We start from the raw sequence: 16783 nt of genomic DNA on the forward strand, positions 1-16783 counted from the left end.
ATGGACCAGGAAAAGACCTCACAATGGTAAGACATGTGACTTATTGTTAGTTTCCCTTAGCAACAGGCCCACAACGGAGTTGCTGGTGGCAGGGAGCGCTTTTCTTAAAAACACATCCACCTAACTTTACATATTCTTTCATTACTTATTCTCTTTATTTGAAAAAAAAGTGTGTTATATCAAAACTACCACATGGGAGTGCTGCATTCATTCTGCAGTGAGCTTTTTACTAGCTGTCAGTGATGTAATGGCTTCAATAAAGAATCAGAAATAAAAAATAAAATAGGGGTTAGACACTGAACTTAACAGTTCTTTAATGCTTAAGTAATAATCATGTTTTTATGCTCAGTTAAGCTGGGGTGCTGCCTTATTGGCAATGTCCTCCACATTTTATTCTACTTCTGCTTTTTGGTTTCACTGATCATTGATGTGCTGCTTTCTGCAGTGATCCAGCCTGCGGTGTCAGTCCTGCAGAGAAACTGAGCCCAGAGCACCTACAGCTTCTGAGAAATGCTTTTACCTGTTCAAAGGCTGGACTTCAGACACAGGATCACAAGCCGAAGGGAAGCAATAGAGGTACAAGTGAAGAACGTGGATTGGGGTTTGAGGAGTTTTGGGATGTTCTGAAGTCTGTCATCGGCCCAAATATTGAGGACACGTGGTGCAAGAGATTCTTTGATGAGGTAAAAAGTAATAAAGTTTTTTTTTTTTTATAAGTCTTGACAAAACTGGATGCGGGTTATATTGTAATCCACGATTAAAAAAAAAGTTTATAAAACAGCATCCTGTCAGTCTATTACTGGTTTGAAGTGACTGTCCTATTAAACAACAGTGACGTATTGCTGATTTGACTCTTACATTCTTCATGGCTAGGTAGATATCAGCTGCACTGGACAAATAAAATGGCAGCAGCTGTGTTCCTACTTGCTTTTGGAGTACACTGAGCGACAGCGGGCCTCCAATCCCACAGCTGCTCTGCTGGAGGCCCAGCCTCAGATTAGACACTGCTCTTATAACAAGGTAACTCTGGTGCATCGTGGTCAGATGGTCTGATTTTTAGACTTTTTTTTTTAAATTACTTACCAGAATTAGGCAACTACCTAGTCAAAATTAACACTTAGAGAATTCAAGTTTCAAAAACCTCCCAAAAGCAAGAGCTGAGTGCAGCAGAAAAAAAAACACAGTCTCAAAGCAACACTGCTATCCAAATACTAAAATGAACAACATTATAATATGACTTAAACAAACCTGGGGAAAAGAAACTAAAATGGATTAGAGTATTTTGTAGCTCTAAAGGAAAAACAGTTATAGAGAGTGAATGGTCAGTGACTCCAAGTTGGTATTTGGAAAAGGACATAAAACTTAAAACAATATGTAATTACTTTTTAAGATTAACAGTATATTACAAAATGGAACATTTATATTTTACTACCCAGTAAAAAGTGATACAGAGGAAATGGAATTAACCATTTATAAATGATTTGTACAGTATAAATATATTAAAATCAATGACAACTTACTTAAATTGTAAATAAATTGTTGCTGTATATTTAAACATTCAAATTATCTATCACTATCAGATATTTTAAAAGAAAAGAAAAAAATTGTAAAAAAAATATATATATATATATTTATATGATCAATAAATAATTCAAATGGAAAATTGATTTATGGAAATCAATAAACAATAAACACTCAATAAAAGTCTCTTTTGAAAACATTTTTCAATTAATTAGAATTAAGATTTTTTTAAAAAAAAGATTTTCAAAATCTTTTTAAAAATGTAATTTAAAAAGAGTAAAAAAAGAAATAATTAAATGTTTTAAACAATCAAATTATGAATACAAATTATTTCTGATATTTAAAAAGCTGAGTCCTCCTTTTTGAAATTGGTTTTGCTGAGTCGTTTAGCTTAACTTTTAACCTCTCCATTGTAAAGGATAGTGAGTGACAGCGGCATACACATATACATTAATAGATATGATACCAAATATACTACTATTATTAATATACATTTCACTGTGTGTTATACTTGTATAACTATGCATGTGACAAATAAAGAACCTTGAACCTTGAACCTATAGGCTACTTTCTCTAATGTTAATGCTATATTTATTTCCTAAACGTTTGATGCTTTCTAATATAGGTTGTTTAAACTTTCATGTAAAAAAAGCAGAAAATTTATCGAAATATTTTATGTGTATGTATTTGTAGGAGATGAATATACAAGCTTCTTTGCAAGAAAATCCAATACAGTAAGTCACTTTCACTTACTTTAATCTAGTTTAACTAGTTTAAGCTAAATTTATTTGATGAATTAAATTACTACTTTCAATATAAAGATTATCACTCATTTAAATAAAAAAAAATCAACAGTGGAGTGCACGACAAAGCCTTTTTTTTCTATTTAAAGCTTGTTTAAAAAAAAAAAGGTTTTATGTCCCTTGACAACTGTGTAAACTTTTTCTTCATTTCAGCTAAGCTAACAGTCTCTAGTAAAAATAACACTGCCACAAAGATAAAGTTAGCAACTATAGAGTTAGCAGCGAAAAAAGACAGAGCCATTGTTCATGGAAGATGACCAACAAAGGTAAGAGAATATAATAATGTTGGACTGTATTTATTTATTACCTGACTTCAGAGGAAAGTACTAGGTGGTCATATTTTTTATAGCTTATTTAGCTTGTTAGCCTAGCTTGAAGAGTTCTTCTGTGGCCAAAAATCGTGTCTTAGGGCTCTCTTTGAGACATTTTGACTGGTTACAGTAGTTAAACACACATGATTTGTGATGACTCTTATGCCTCAGCCATAATGGTTACAGGCTAACCGGGCTGCACTAAATGGCTAAAGAAGCTAAACAGACCTTGGAACTCATTATTTTAATTATTTTCACCTGGCCTGTGAAGATATTCTTATATATTATTATAGTATCATTCGCTAGCTTTGGATTTCACCCTGCAGGAGTTTAGCAGGGCAGTTTGCCAAACCTTTTTAATAACTCTAGGGTTCATCAGGGTCTGTTAAATCTAAGCAATGTAAGTATAAAAGAGTGCACTCAGCTGCTCCTATAAATTATAATGAATAAAGTGTTCCATTACTATAATAGATGAAAGATGAAGCATCTTAATTTTTCCATTTTCTGCCCTGAGTTATATGTTATTTTCAACAACCATTACTTTTTTCCTCCTGTAACCTTTCTCTAATTGATTACACTTGTCTCATACTTATTGCTCTGCAGCGGGAGCCAACAGTTCGTGTGGTTGCTCTTTCCCATCCTCCTCCACTCCGCTATATTAGCATCAGTAAGGGGGGTCAGATCACCGCCTGGAACAGCAGCCTACACACCCTCAAAACTTTAGCGGTGAGTGACATCATGTTGCTACTTTAATATCCACGTGGAATTACAGCACACTCACTCACGTTTTTCTATTTAAACCAGCTTGCTGGAGACCCAACAGAGGAAGTGGCAAACACAAGGAGATTCAGGGGTTGGACCACCGATGCTGTGTACATGGGCAACGTCCACAAGATTGCCATAGCAACTGACTGCAGGGACTTGCGCTTTGTTACTATTTCTTCAAACTGTTTGTGGGAGGAAATCCACCTATATGGTACTTTTATTCCTAACAAAACCCAACTAAACTACGTGACACCCCGAAATATTGTTAACTCTTTGTCCTATAATTGCTCCCAGGGTTTCGCAGTGTGCCGACCTGTCTGTGTTACTGGTATGATGTGCAGGTAGGACAACTGTTTGTACGAGATGTTACTGTTTTAGCTGGATGCCTCCATTTGGAAAGCACTAAATGTATCACTTCAATCTAAAGGGTTTTCACTCCAAGAGTCTAGAACAGCCTCCTCTGCTGCTACTGGGGGATGAAAAAGGAGGAGTCCACCTGATGTGGTTCTTGAACTCATCCAAGGGACTTTTTAAGAAACCATCAAAGAGAGACAAAGGTCCACAAAGGATCTTTTTCCAAGTAGGTTTTCCCTCCTCTATTTACTGAATTCTGTTACAGAAGCATGGAAGCAAGAAGCTTTGAAGAGTTGCTGCTTACACTACAACTTTTCCTCAAACATTATTTGAACTCACTGGTTTTACTTGTTTCACCCTCGTTCCTCACAGGATCTTGGTGAACACAGCGATATGGTGTCCTATCAACACATCCCCAGCATCCACCAGGAACCAATTACCAGAGTAATGTTTGAACCCAGTACCAATGTCATCATGACATCGTCAGAAAGTAACACCACATCTGTGGTCTTTATGAATGTGTCATTGAAGCAGGAGCCTTATATTTGGAAATTTAAGCAGGTAATTAACAAGGTAACAAGGTACTTCATAGATACATTTTGATTTTGATTAACTCCGTTGATTTGTCAGGAGATAAGCTCATTAAAATTACCTGATTTATTTTGAATAACAGGCCTCAACGGCTACATTTATTATACCTGAAGAAATTAAATCAAAGGTGTTCTTTAAAACAACTTCTAGATTAGTGTCTAAATCAGTATCCTCCCCTTCCATGCAAATACATAATATACATTTTAGTTGAATTGTTTTATTTATAAGATCTTGTAACATCACTGCCTGTTGTGGGCTATTGTTCACACAAAATACAGTTTGGCTCGATGTAGCAAAAGTGAACTGTGATTAAAGGTCTGCATATATAAAATGTTAGCTTAATGTAGTTTCACTTTGGTCCGGTATAAAAATACACATCCAGAACATGTGATTGGGAAACTTTTATCTTTATTTCATATTTTATAAGTTTTCTTTTAAATTACCAGTATGAACAAAAGGCACACTTTTACTTTGAAGGTGAATTGCTTCTGTTTCCTGTTTGTGACACTTTTGTTTAATTTTCACTGTGTAACTTGGAACAAAGAACAAGGAGTAAATTGTATTGCATGTCTCCATCCACAGCAACAGTAAGAACAGGAAAGTTGCAATTTGCAGTTTGCATATTTGCATTATTGTCGTACTTACGCTAGACATGAAAGAAGGAAATATCACCAAAGGCTGGCATTTCTCTGTGTACAACTTCAGCAACTTCAAATTATTATACAGTTTTCTGTTGTGGCTATTATTTATTGAAGATGTTAAAATATCCAGATGAGAGAAATATCTCTGTAGCTGCCTGTCAAATTTTTGAAAAAGAAAAGCAAAGGAAATAGGCTGATTTTCGTAGTTATCCAATTCTGATCTGGATCAAGGTCATTCAGACCAGTGGGTCACAGCAATGTGGTCTGGGTGACACAGACCTATGAGGGCAGGTTGACATGTGAAAATAAACTCTGTTTAAGAGAGAAAGAGTTTTATATAGTATTAAATGTCCTAGTGTGACAGTGTTACAGTGTAGTAAATGCTGTTATAACTGGCCAGTTTTATCTAGAAGAGCAAACACAGCATGTGTTGTTTAATAAAGTTCAGTTCCACCCAGTATGCAGAAGCAGACAGTGTCACCGGCTGCTATGAAAGGAGTAAAACTGGGTGGTGATGCTTGCTGTTATTCACAATGGCTTTGTTTTTTTGGGTTTTTTTTTTTTGAATGAGTACCCTAGGTTTACTCTCTAAATAACTGTCTGAACATTGTAAAATAAAAACCTCAGTCATGTATTTTTGAAAGGAAAGAAGCATTTACCACCACTTCATTTATATTTTCACCTGCATAAAACACCATCTTCTGTATACTATACGGTATTAATGCTTTTGCCTCATGTCAGGGAGCCAAGTGTTTCGACTACAACGCGTCCCTACAGTTGATGGCTACAGGAGGCTCTGACCGAAAAGTCAGACTGTGGTCACGATATGTGACTTCAAGTCCTGTGGCTACACTGCCGGGTCACCACACCACGGTACTAGATGTTGCAATTTACCAACATGTTGGGCAGATCTTCAGCTACTCTAGAGATGCTGTGAGTGAATTAGGATTTACCATAAATGCATACATAATTGTAGTTTTTATGTGACTATATGCCATTAGAGCTTGTTTATGTTCGAATTAATGATGATGCATTTGTCTTCTTTTGCCAGGAACTGAGAGTTTGGGACATTTCTACCCATCAGTGTTTGAAAGTTCTCCGCCTGCAGTTTCCCTGTCTGCAACCAGGTCGCATCCCAGAACATGGAAATTTTCCCTTCCTGTTGCTTAGCCCTCCTCTTCCTGATGAGATGCAACCTCATTTAGTGGTGGCCTGCAAGGATTACCTGGCAGTGCTCAATCTGTCAGAAAAGAGAAGAGGAGGAGGTGGTTGGTTGACCAATGAGGAATTCAGGACAGAATTTAAACAGGGTCCATACCTCTCCTGTGCCTTGTACAACCCCACCCTGAGGCAGGTGGTGACTGGACATGCTGACTCATCGGTCTTTCTGTGGGATGTAGAGACAGGAAAGAGGCGGCTTTACATTTTAAATGCTCATGGAGAAGAGGTGCTCTCCTCGATGGCACTGGACTCCTCTCACAGAAGACTAATCACGGGAGCTCGTAATGGCACTATTAAGGTTCAGTACATCTTATTACTTATTATTATATAGAGAAAGAAATTTGACTGTAATGTATCAATGTGTAAAATACTTAAATCAGAGTGTTGGCCACTCCCCAAGCAGGTGTGGAATCTACTAAATGGCCTAAACTTACACAAGCTGGAGCCCGTCACCAACTCTGAAGTCACTGGGTTGACCTGCCTCCATGACAACCATTTACTGGCTGTGGGGTGGAACCAGTGCATCACTCAGTACAGCATTGCAGGAGACAAGGTAAAGTCAAGGGTGCGTTAAAGTTATAATCCACAGTGTCACATAAATACAGTTTTAAGGGTTACTGAACACCAGGCTGGAAAACAATGTTTTTCTTCCCGCTCTAGTTTTGCAGAGAAGAAAGAAAAAGTATTTTCAGGGAGGATTATAGTTTATCTTTCCGTCCTAAAATATCCTAAAATTAAGATTGACTTGGTACTCTGGGTTTTACTATCCTTTTCGGCTCTGTCTTTTGTCTTTTATCTAAAAAAAAAAGCTCCATGGATGCCATTTATACAGTCAACACCCATCCACCCATCCATCCATCCATTTTCTTTACTGTTTCAGGGTCAAAGAGCCTATCTCAGGTGTCATAGGGTGAGAGAAGCCAGGTACACCTTGGACAGGTCACCAATCAATCACAAGGCAAATGGCAAAGAGAGACAAGCATTCACAAATACACCTAAAATTATTATATTCAACCTAACTTATATGTAACGTGTAAATTCAACATAGCAAGAAACCAGCTGGCCTGTGGTTTTGACAGGGATAACTAAGTTTTCCAAACGCAGTAATGTCTATATCGTCACAGGAACACGCTGAATTTGTAGGCAAACAGCAGAATGTGAGCTACTGGAACTTTTCTGTTGTGGCTTGCAGTATTGACCAATCAGGTTTGATCAGGCATTGGTTAAGTGCAAATAAACAGTCCCGTAAAGAACAACAAGAATTGAGAGTTCGAAAGAAGAAGGCAGAATATCCTACATCTTATGCTGCTTGTATGAATATATAGAAACATAGGTAAGGTGTGGTAGATGAAGCACGTAAGACGAACTTCACCCTCATCACCAAAATTCTCCTGTACCGCACACTAGTATTGCCCATTCTTCTCTATGGATCCGAGACCTGGGTCATCCTCAAGCACGACCTCAACAAGCTTGAGGTCTTCCACATACGCTGTTTGCATCAGATTCTCCGGGTGTCCCCCCGTGACCGTCTCAGCAACAGCACGATGCGTAGTCAATGTCACCATCAGCCCTAGATGGAAGAGCTGATCCAGAAGCGACGACTGCAATGGTTTGGCCACCCACTAGAGAATCAAGCGTGACGCTCCCAAGAAGACTTGGATCAAGCAAACTGACGACAATCTTCAACAATGACGTTTAACCCTCAAGCAAGCAAAGGTCAAGGCCAGAGATCGCAAGTCCTGGAAGTGCATCGCTGACAAAGATGGAAACCCTGCGGCACCCACAGCGACGTATTGGCTTCGTGGACGACCTTCCCCGCCGACCGCCAGCTAGGGACAAAAGGAAAAAAAAGAAAAATAGTTGAAGCACGTGGGGAAGTGCTGTTAGCTGGAACGACTTTACAAACCTAAAAATGTCCATTTGCTTTTTGCTTTTCAAGCTCTCAAAACTACTGTGATCTGGATGACTGAGAACCTCCATAGGCAGCAAAAGACACGCTAAAATGTGTTCTCAGAACTATTTTGCTATAACTTGATAATGACTAACTTTTATATTTGCTTTTTAAATTTACCTGCATTTGTAACACTGACCTTCATCTCCACACTCTTAGTCATAGTCGGTAGCTGCTGGTTCTCACTGGAAAGGCAGTGAAAAAAATTCATTAGCTGTGGGTCAAGAAAGAACAACATAACAAAGTATTAAATGCATTACATAAACTTTTGATTGACAGGTGATTCTGGGTAAAGCAGTCCACCTGATTACCGCCAAGAAGCTCAGATATATTAAGATGCTATAAAATTAGTCTCACAGAGTTTTAGCCTTGACATATTTTTAGTCTTGCTACAAGTTCTTCCCCAGATGTTAAAAGCAGCGTGATGAGTCCTACACAAACAGCTGTCACCATAGTGACTAATCTAGTACAGACTCAGAAAACATTTAAGTGTTTTTCTTAAGAATGCCAACAACAACTTGGGCTTAAGAAGACTGTGGTCCAAATTAGGCTCAGAAAATATTTCCTCCAATAGTAACACTAACTTGTCCCATCATATTCAGTATAATAATTCAGAAGTCTTGTGTTTTCCTGTCAGTAGTGAAGAAAGTCTTTTCAGCGCATAAATACAAACCCACATCCACCTACAGCTATGCATGCTGCTGAACAGGTCTCAGTGTATAAATATATAACAGTCTGCATTTGCACATTATTCTCAAGCTTCAAATTCTTGTGTTATATTTTACCTCTCAACCTTCAGCTGCCATCTGCTCTGTGGTTGGAGTCATCTGTTAAAGCGAACAGTAGTAGCACTGAGTATTTATGCTTCTGCAGCAGATTCTTAATGCTGCTTTTTTCCTTTCCTCCGCCCAGTTACATAATGTTTCTCACTGTAAAGTCCCTCGCTTAAGCAGAACTTAGCTTGTCTGTTTCGTTATATATTTTTTTAATTTCCAAAACCTAGAGGAGCAATCACAAATCAGTAAATTGCACTTATATATATGCATAATACTGGTAAGTTCAAATTCTTCACACAACCATAATTTGTTTAAAAAAAAGTCTGCTGCAACATGGTGCACTTTTTTTATGAGCAACCTGGGGAAGTAAGTAGAGCTTCTACAGAAGAGACAATTACAGGTTATTTAACCTCATTTATAAACACAGTTTATAAGCACATAGTTATCATCATTTCAACCAAAATGCTTGTGCACTAAGCTGTGCTTTATTTTTCTTTTACTCGTGCACTGAAGGACTTGAAGGTGAGAGCAGACACGTCCTGGAAGTCCAGCGGTGTCCACAAATCAGACATCTTGGCTGTGTGTCAGTGCTCCGCTCTGAGCGTTGTTGCTACAGCCAGTTATGATGGAGAGGTAGTGATCTGGAGCATGGAGACACAAGGACCGATGCTCCACCTGCAGAGAGGGATGCAGGCACGGTAAGGAGATGCAGCTCCGAGTGCTGTCTTGCAGTCAGTGAGGGTTTACTATTAAACTTGATCTGTATGACTTGCAGGTTTTGACACGAAACAAATCAGCATGGATCAGTTTACTAATGATTTATCTACTAATTTACATCATGTTTCTTGTATCGCAGATCAAATTTTGTTGCTGGCGTGATAAAAAATAATTTATCTTTGGATCTCTGCAGTCTTTATTGATGATAACACACAATAAAAGCTTAGATTAACAAATGTTTAAATAACATGCAGATTATTATTGAAATATCAAATAGATTTAAAATGTCAGAACTCAAAAAAGGTATTCCTTTTATCATCATGCATGAACGATAAAGGTATAAAAGAATAAGTAATTAAAGTAACGAAGACATAATCAAACTAATTTCTCATAGATTTTCCTGACAGTTAATTAAATGATGAATAAATGAAGTCAAGTATCTTGCATCCTTAGCTGATAGTGACATATTCATGATTGTGGTTTTCTTTCTGCTTGCGTGCATCCAGGTCAGCTCTCCCCGTGGATAGCATCTTGTTCCTTCAGCATCGAGCTGGCAGGAAACAATTAAGAAACAAGGGTGTCCTAGTGTCATCCCAGGGTGGTTGGCTGTGCTTTTGGAGCATCACTGATGAGAATCGCAGTTATGGTGAGTGGGATGCACAAGAAAAAGCTTAAAGAAGAGACTGATATGAGGTCCTTTAAAAAAAAAGATGCTGCACTAGAAAACATTAATCTAAGATAAAAACTCTTAATCATCCGTCACTTCTAATTCTCCTCCTCCCATAAGAAGGATTTACAAACAGCCCATGCAGGCAGTGACAGTTAGGCTGAACTGTCGACTTGGCTGCCAGCCGGTACCATTCCTGGCAGCCCACAACTATGTCTCTTTCCAGATCCCATCTGTGTTTAGTGGTGTGGGATTCATGCACTGTAACCACTGCATATGGGTACAGGCTTGCATGAGTGCATGTGAGTGAACTGTATGTCTGTATAGATTTATATATGCATCTATGTGTCTGTGCATGCTTCCAGCAGAGAGGGGGATTTGAAATCATGACATAAGAGGAATGCAGGTGACAACTAAAATCTGTTGAAGGGTTTGCAGTTTGTCTCAGAAGTACTTTTGTTATTGAAGTGAAGAAAGAATTCTTGAAAATGGTACAAAAGCAGAATATAAATAGATTTGCTTGCATGCAGTTTTGAGTGAACCAGCAGACTTTTTAACTGCCTATAAAGATATATCCAAGCCTATCGTTACAAGCAAATTTCTTTTAGATTGTACTTAGTACTTTATGCTTGGATGAGTTTACGAGCACAAGTCTATTTTTTCTGTGTTTTTTCCCTCCAGGTCATTTCTACGCTCCAGAGCAGCCAGGTGAGCGTGTGCTTAGCCTGAACTCAGATCAGTCTAAAAACACCATTCTGGTCTCAGGTGACACAACGGGCTCACTTCAGATTTGGGACATTTCTTCCTTTGCAATGGACATCCAACCTGAGGTGTGCTGGAAATAAGATTGCACCTGGTGTACTGCACCTCATATCCCCATATACTTGACATATTTTTCTTCATACAGGCAACTTGTGAACAACCTCCACTGCTGCAATCTTGGAGGGCTCACAAAAGGGCTTTGATGTGTGTGGAAGTCCTTGAAGTGTTTGACAGACTGTTTGTCCTGACAGCATCAGTTGATGGTTCAGTTGGACTATGGACAGAGGACGGCAACCATGTGGGGTTTTTTGGGCAAGAGGTGATGTGGAATATCGCTGACCCAGGAACTTATCATAGGTAGGTAAACTGGCTTGTGTCTTTTTAAACATCTCTCAGCACGTTACCTTCATTAATTATTAAAAAAAAACACATAAAGAATTACAGAGAGCATTTTTGGATGATGGTTCTGGATCTGCTATTTGAGTTATTTTGGCTTGCTTCCTCTGCAATCTGCTTTGCAACCCACCTCCTCCATTTCATGCTGTTCATGCTGTATCCAACTTAATCAATGTCAGGTCTACCGTGCATTCCCATGCCCCTGCTCATTTCTGCATCTTTCCATGCTTGTGCATGGCATGGTGGAAGGTCCCAGCAGAGGGCCGTACTTCCAGATATAAACAGCTGTAGATGGAAATAACATTTTTATTGTGACTAGTGGTCTTGACAGAAATGTGTTTAATACACACTGGGGAAGAGGTCAGTAGAGAGAAAATCAAATTGAGCCAAAACGTCACTCCTTGTTCATTAGAGGCAATAAATGCTAAAAGTGATTGCACACATAATAATTTGAAGCACAATTTTTATTATACATGCCAAGTTTCAAGATGAGGCTTGCAAACATGGCAGTCTTTTGAGATTAGATCATTCAAGAGTATCAACAACTAGAAGAGTGGCAAATTAAAGCTGCCAGTATCAAACAGAAGACAAGTCCAATAAGTGATAATATCAACAGTGAAGGGTTTGTACCAAATCTAATATAAGTATGAAATGTAAGAAATGTACATCATGATTGAACATGTTCTCCAAAATAAACTTCCCTCACTGTTCCACAAACATTTGAGTCTTTAATAAAAACTTCATTTTGGTTAAAGGTCGTAAACTCTGGCTTGGCTCACATCTTTGCTCTCTGTATTTCTGTCACATGCTGGGTAACATGGACCATGAAGGAGAGAGCTGTCAGGAATAATATAATTTCAGGGGATGGAAAAAGCACAGTTAAAGTTAAAGACAGAGTCAGCACATGCTTAGAAATATAAATAAATGTCTGCGTATACGAACCTCACTGAGGAGCAAAATCATGACAACAGTATTGTTTAACTTATGGAGAGTGTACATTTAATGTCTGTGTGAGGAAGAGAGTGACAGAGCCAAAGTGTAAATAGAGTGCTGCAGGGATGATGGTTTTTTTCATTAGTCATTGTTTCATATAAAAAATGAAACTTTTCCGTAGGTTTTTGAATTTAGAATAAGCTTTATGTGAAGTTTGTGACATTTACAACAAGATCATCTTTATGAATTATCACCAATATTAGGCTATAAATAAGCAGGCACATCTGGAGATAAAAAAATCTTGGATGCAGTAAAGCTTGCAGTTACTCCAATAGTAGAAACAAACAAGCTCACAGCCTTTTGGGTTTTTTTCCACCTTTATAACATCCAAGGGGTGGGGGTGGGGGGAGTGGTTAGGAGTGAAACCACTTTTAGTGATAAGTAGTGACCACAGACAATAACTTCCAGGTCTGTCTGAAGACCAACTATTAGATGTGGTTGCAAAAAACTTCAGGTCCCACAGAAATCAATGGGAAAATGGCTTTATGTCTTGACCTCTGTGGACTATTTTCTAGAAAGGTTCAGTCACTAATTTTGGGTCACATTGAATAAAAAAACAAAACAAAACCAAAAAAACTTGCTTTGTAAACACAGTACTAGCTTCTTGCTTGTCAATCGTTGTGATTGACAAGCGAGAAAATAGTACTGTGTTTACAAAGCATGCACAGACACATATACCAGGGCCAGTGAGTGTGGAGTTCCACAGTTACACCCGCCCTTTCTAATCACATCCAGAAAACCAACACAGTGACAGAGGAAATGCTCACCATAGCAGTAATTACTAATAATTATTTGCGTATGTGCATTGTGCAATTTATGTAGCAGCTTGCTACTATAACATTAATTAATAACCCCCCCCCCCCCACAAAAACAAACAAACAAACAAACAAACAAACAAACAAAAAAACAAAAAAACAAATTGTCATTCTAACCCAGATTTCAGAAAGAAGTAGATCTCAATGTGGCCATCTTTTATATATAGTCAATGACTGTGATGATGTTTAATAGGCCTAGTAATGTCCATAGCCTCATTTAGCCACTTTTTAGCAAACTACAGGTTCGGGAAGTGTAAAAGATTTTACATTGTGTTTGTTTTGTTTTTATAGATTTTATATCATAGAACAAAATTGTAAAATCTCTGAAATTTGTATTAAAGACAGACCTTATTTCAGACAGAGAAATTAATAATAATTATAAAAGCCCATTAACTTTGATACAACAGAACTTCAAGTGGAAAATAATAACTCAGTTCTGAGTTTTAGCACTCATTCAAGCAGCTTGTTGTCAGTTATACTCTTTGTATGGATGGCACTTCCCCACTCTCTGTTGCTGCCACTTTGGCTTCAAATTCTGTGGGTGGTTTAATCAGCAACCCACAGAGCACTAGACAACACGCAAGTGTCCTTTAACATACTCTGGTTGTAAGGGCAGGTTCACACAGCAGCTTACATGTTTGCTTACCAGTTTTTAACCCGGCAGTATGACCAGGATTTTTCCATCATTCCAGCCCAGCAAGCTCAACGAGGAAGTAATGCAACACACCATACCTCATTCAACCACAGTGTAGGTCATACTATGCATATAGCAGCACAGACTGAGACCTAGGAAACAGTTTTCTTCCATTCGAGTCATCCTAGCTGACTAAAACTTTATAGCACTAATTAATAGAGTTGGATTTTTAAAATGTAGTACCCACCTCAGCAATGATTATAAACATGTACAAAAGTGACAACTACTGATATAAGGCACCATCCTTTGAACAACCAAATTCAAAACAACTCTTTAGGGCATTTTTACTGTGCAGCCATAAATCAAACGCTGGCTCCCTAAATTGTCACTTAGTTATTGTAACTTTGAGAATTCCTCTTTTATGTCTGACACAGCAAGTGTAAACATCGTAACTTCACATTATAGCAGTTTTTCATGTATGTAACTGCGTCACAGATGATACCAATTAACTTTTAAAGTATCTTTAGCCTCATTTTACCACTAATGTCAACTGCTTATCACAATAAAAATGCTCTGCTGGCATTTATTAGCTTGTAAAGTTGTGAAGTTGAAATCTTGCATATGTTGAAGTCATTATGTCAGTTTTAACTCATCCACTAAAGCAGCGCACGCACAAACAGACACACGCACACACAGAAGGAGCACACAGAGTACTCAAATGGAGGCCAGCTTCACCGCAGAGTTCGAGAGCAGTAACAGCTCTGGTTTGAATCAAATCTAACAACAAACATCCTCACAGATATCAGCCTCTGTGACAAATCTTCATCCAAAAGGATCACTGACCCATGTCTTGTCTATCAGGAGCTTGACGTGCATGAAATTGGCAAACCCATATCTCAAGTAAACACTGGTATTGTTTTGCTCTGACACTCTCAGGAATACACGGAACAATCTGACAGAAGAGAGGAGGACTGAAGGTGAAAATATGGAAGCCAGTGACGTCCAAAGTCAAGTACCTGACCCTACTAGCCGTGATCAGACTTCACAGGAAGAATGGTGTTCTGAAGGTAAACACACACACACACGCACACACACAATCAAGGCCGTTTCCAGTAACATTTGGCTACCCCTTCCAGTAATTAGCCATTTCATCAGATAACCTTCTGCACACATATGTGGGTTTGCACAGCTGCTGCTGACAATATTCATAAAAAGGGGTTAAACAGTGCAGGTCAGGATGGCCTTCTAAGCTAATCTAACCTGATACTCAGATTCTATCATGTCCAATTTCTCCACATTATGAAGAGAAGAGTCAGAGCATTCTTCACATTCTCCTCCTGCAAAGTTTGGAGCTCGGCTCTGGAACATTTGGGCAATGTTCTCCTTTAGACACACAGGCCAGAATGTTTTTTCTTTAAAAAAACTACAAATACTCAAGGTTGGTGTGTGAGGGTGTGTATCTGCAAGACGTTTCCTACACTTTCCTCTCACAGTCTGCCATTGCTCAAGACTTGCCAAAATAAGCGATTAGCTGTGCTTTTTCTGCACCCACACCCAGGCAGACATACACATGTATGCTTTTACCCACTTTTCTTTGTCTTTTGTCATCCATCCTCTTTCAGCTTCATCCACCCGAGCAGGAGTGAATGACCACGAGCAACCTCAGCAACCTATGGTAACCTGGTAGCACAACATCAGCTGCTGCTGAGTGCATTTGTCATATTTAGCTCTATTGTTTAGCTACTCCTCCCTCATGCAAACACAGTTTTTCATCCTCCATCTGTACCTGTCTATGTGTGTCTCAGTATTCATGTGAGGACCTCTGCCAGACAGTAGCTTTGTGTTACGAGAGGAGAGGACTCTTTGAGGACATCGACCACAGCAATCGCTGCTGATTGGCTGTTTCTTGTCTCTTCAGACTCAGGTGGTCCTGCTGGTGAGATTTGTGCTGATTACTTGATCTTATCCCCTCTCTTCTGCTCCTGCTGGCTTCATGAATACCTTCTTTTATGTTCTGTTGGTGTCTTGTGTCTGCAGTAAGAAATAACTCATCTTTTTCATCCTTTTTCTATCCACTCTGTCCCAGACAAATGCCAAAAATTCTGCAAATCGAACTTACAAGAATAGTTCCACATTTTTGGAAATTCATTGTTGCCAAATGTTCCATGAGGAGATTAATATCGTCCGTTGCTATTCTAAAAATATTAAGCTACAGCTACCAAATAGCTGAGCTTTTCATAAAGGCTGTGTGAATTTGGAAGCTCTCTCCAAAGGTAACAAAATGTGCTCAATGAACCAATAATGCTCACTAGTTAACACATCAGCTTGGTGATCTTTACCTTGGTTGGGGAATTACTAGAAAACTGTTGGTGTTTTGTTTGAGGGTTTGTTTGTTTTTTTCCAGTCTCTATGGTAAAAATAGTTTGGTATACTAGACTAGAATGAGGACAAATGATGCCCTGTCCAACCATGTCAAAGTCTGTACTTCTTCACAGCAGCCACATCTCATGGTGTGGTGAAAGGCAGCAGTCATAAACAAGAAAGAATACGTGATATAGTTTAAATGCTGGAAATTTTAAACACTCTCACCTGGAAAACATTCATAGTACTGCATTTGTTTTTGTTTTTAAATGGGACGATGTTCAAAATACAGATATAAAATATGTTCAAACCCTGGGTTCCTATATTTCACAATTATTTGACCAATCACTAATCACACCTGGCTGTTGCTTCTTGTTGTCATGGCAATATGACCACCACCCTCGCCCATGTCACGTGTAGCTTGCTTTTTGGAAAATGAGAATATGCACTCATAGGGCATTTTATTAAATACACCTTGCTAGTACTGGGTTGGACCCGTTTTGC

At 38.6% G+C, this 16783-nt stretch overlaps 1 protein-coding gene and 1 long non-coding RNA gene across 2 annotated transcripts in view; one reads left to right on the forward strand and one right to left on the reverse strand.

The window, feature by feature from the left end:
- LOC134632988 (WD repeat-containing protein 64) overlaps window positions 1-16783 on the forward strand; it is a 22809-nt gene continuing 6026 nt past the window's right edge. Inside the window, exons 1-17 of the mRNA XM_063481862.1 lie at window positions 1-26; window positions 446-683; window positions 874-1020; window positions 3239-3361; window positions 3440-3611; window positions 3695-3741; window positions 3843-3980; window positions 4127-4327; window positions 5728-5919; window positions 6038-6505; window positions 6611-6760; window positions 9448-9632; window positions 10158-10297; window positions 11000-11148; window positions 11226-11437; window positions 14855-14985; window positions 15541-15593. Coding sequence (XP_063337932.1) covers window positions 1-26; window positions 446-683; window positions 874-1020; window positions 3239-3361; window positions 3440-3611; window positions 3695-3741; window positions 3843-3980; window positions 4127-4327; window positions 5728-5919; window positions 6038-6505; window positions 6611-6760; window positions 9448-9632; window positions 10158-10297; window positions 11000-11148; window positions 11226-11437; window positions 14855-14985; window positions 15541-15593 — 2772 coding nt within the window. The remainder of the gene's footprint in view (window positions 27-445; window positions 684-873; window positions 1021-3238; window positions 3362-3439; window positions 3612-3694; window positions 3742-3842; window positions 3981-4126; window positions 4328-5727; window positions 5920-6037; window positions 6506-6610; window positions 6761-9447; window positions 9633-10157; window positions 10298-10999; window positions 11149-11225; window positions 11438-14854; window positions 14986-15540; window positions 15594-16783) is intronic.
- On the reverse strand, window positions 6928-9001 carry LOC134632709 (uncharacterized). The gene is made up of 3 exons (XR_010094573.1): window positions 8944-9001; window positions 8298-8343; window positions 6928-8036 (listed from the first exon to the last, which is right to left on the reverse strand). It is a non-coding gene; the product is annotated as an uncharacterized LOC134632709 (long non-coding RNA).

This window comes from Pelmatolapia mariae, linkage group LG8, assembly GCF_036321145.2.
Source record: "Pelmatolapia mariae isolate MD_Pm_ZW linkage group LG8, Pm_UMD_F_2, whole genome shotgun sequence".
NCBI lineage: Eukaryota > Metazoa > Chordata > Actinopteri > Cichliformes > Cichlidae > Pelmatolapia > Pelmatolapia mariae.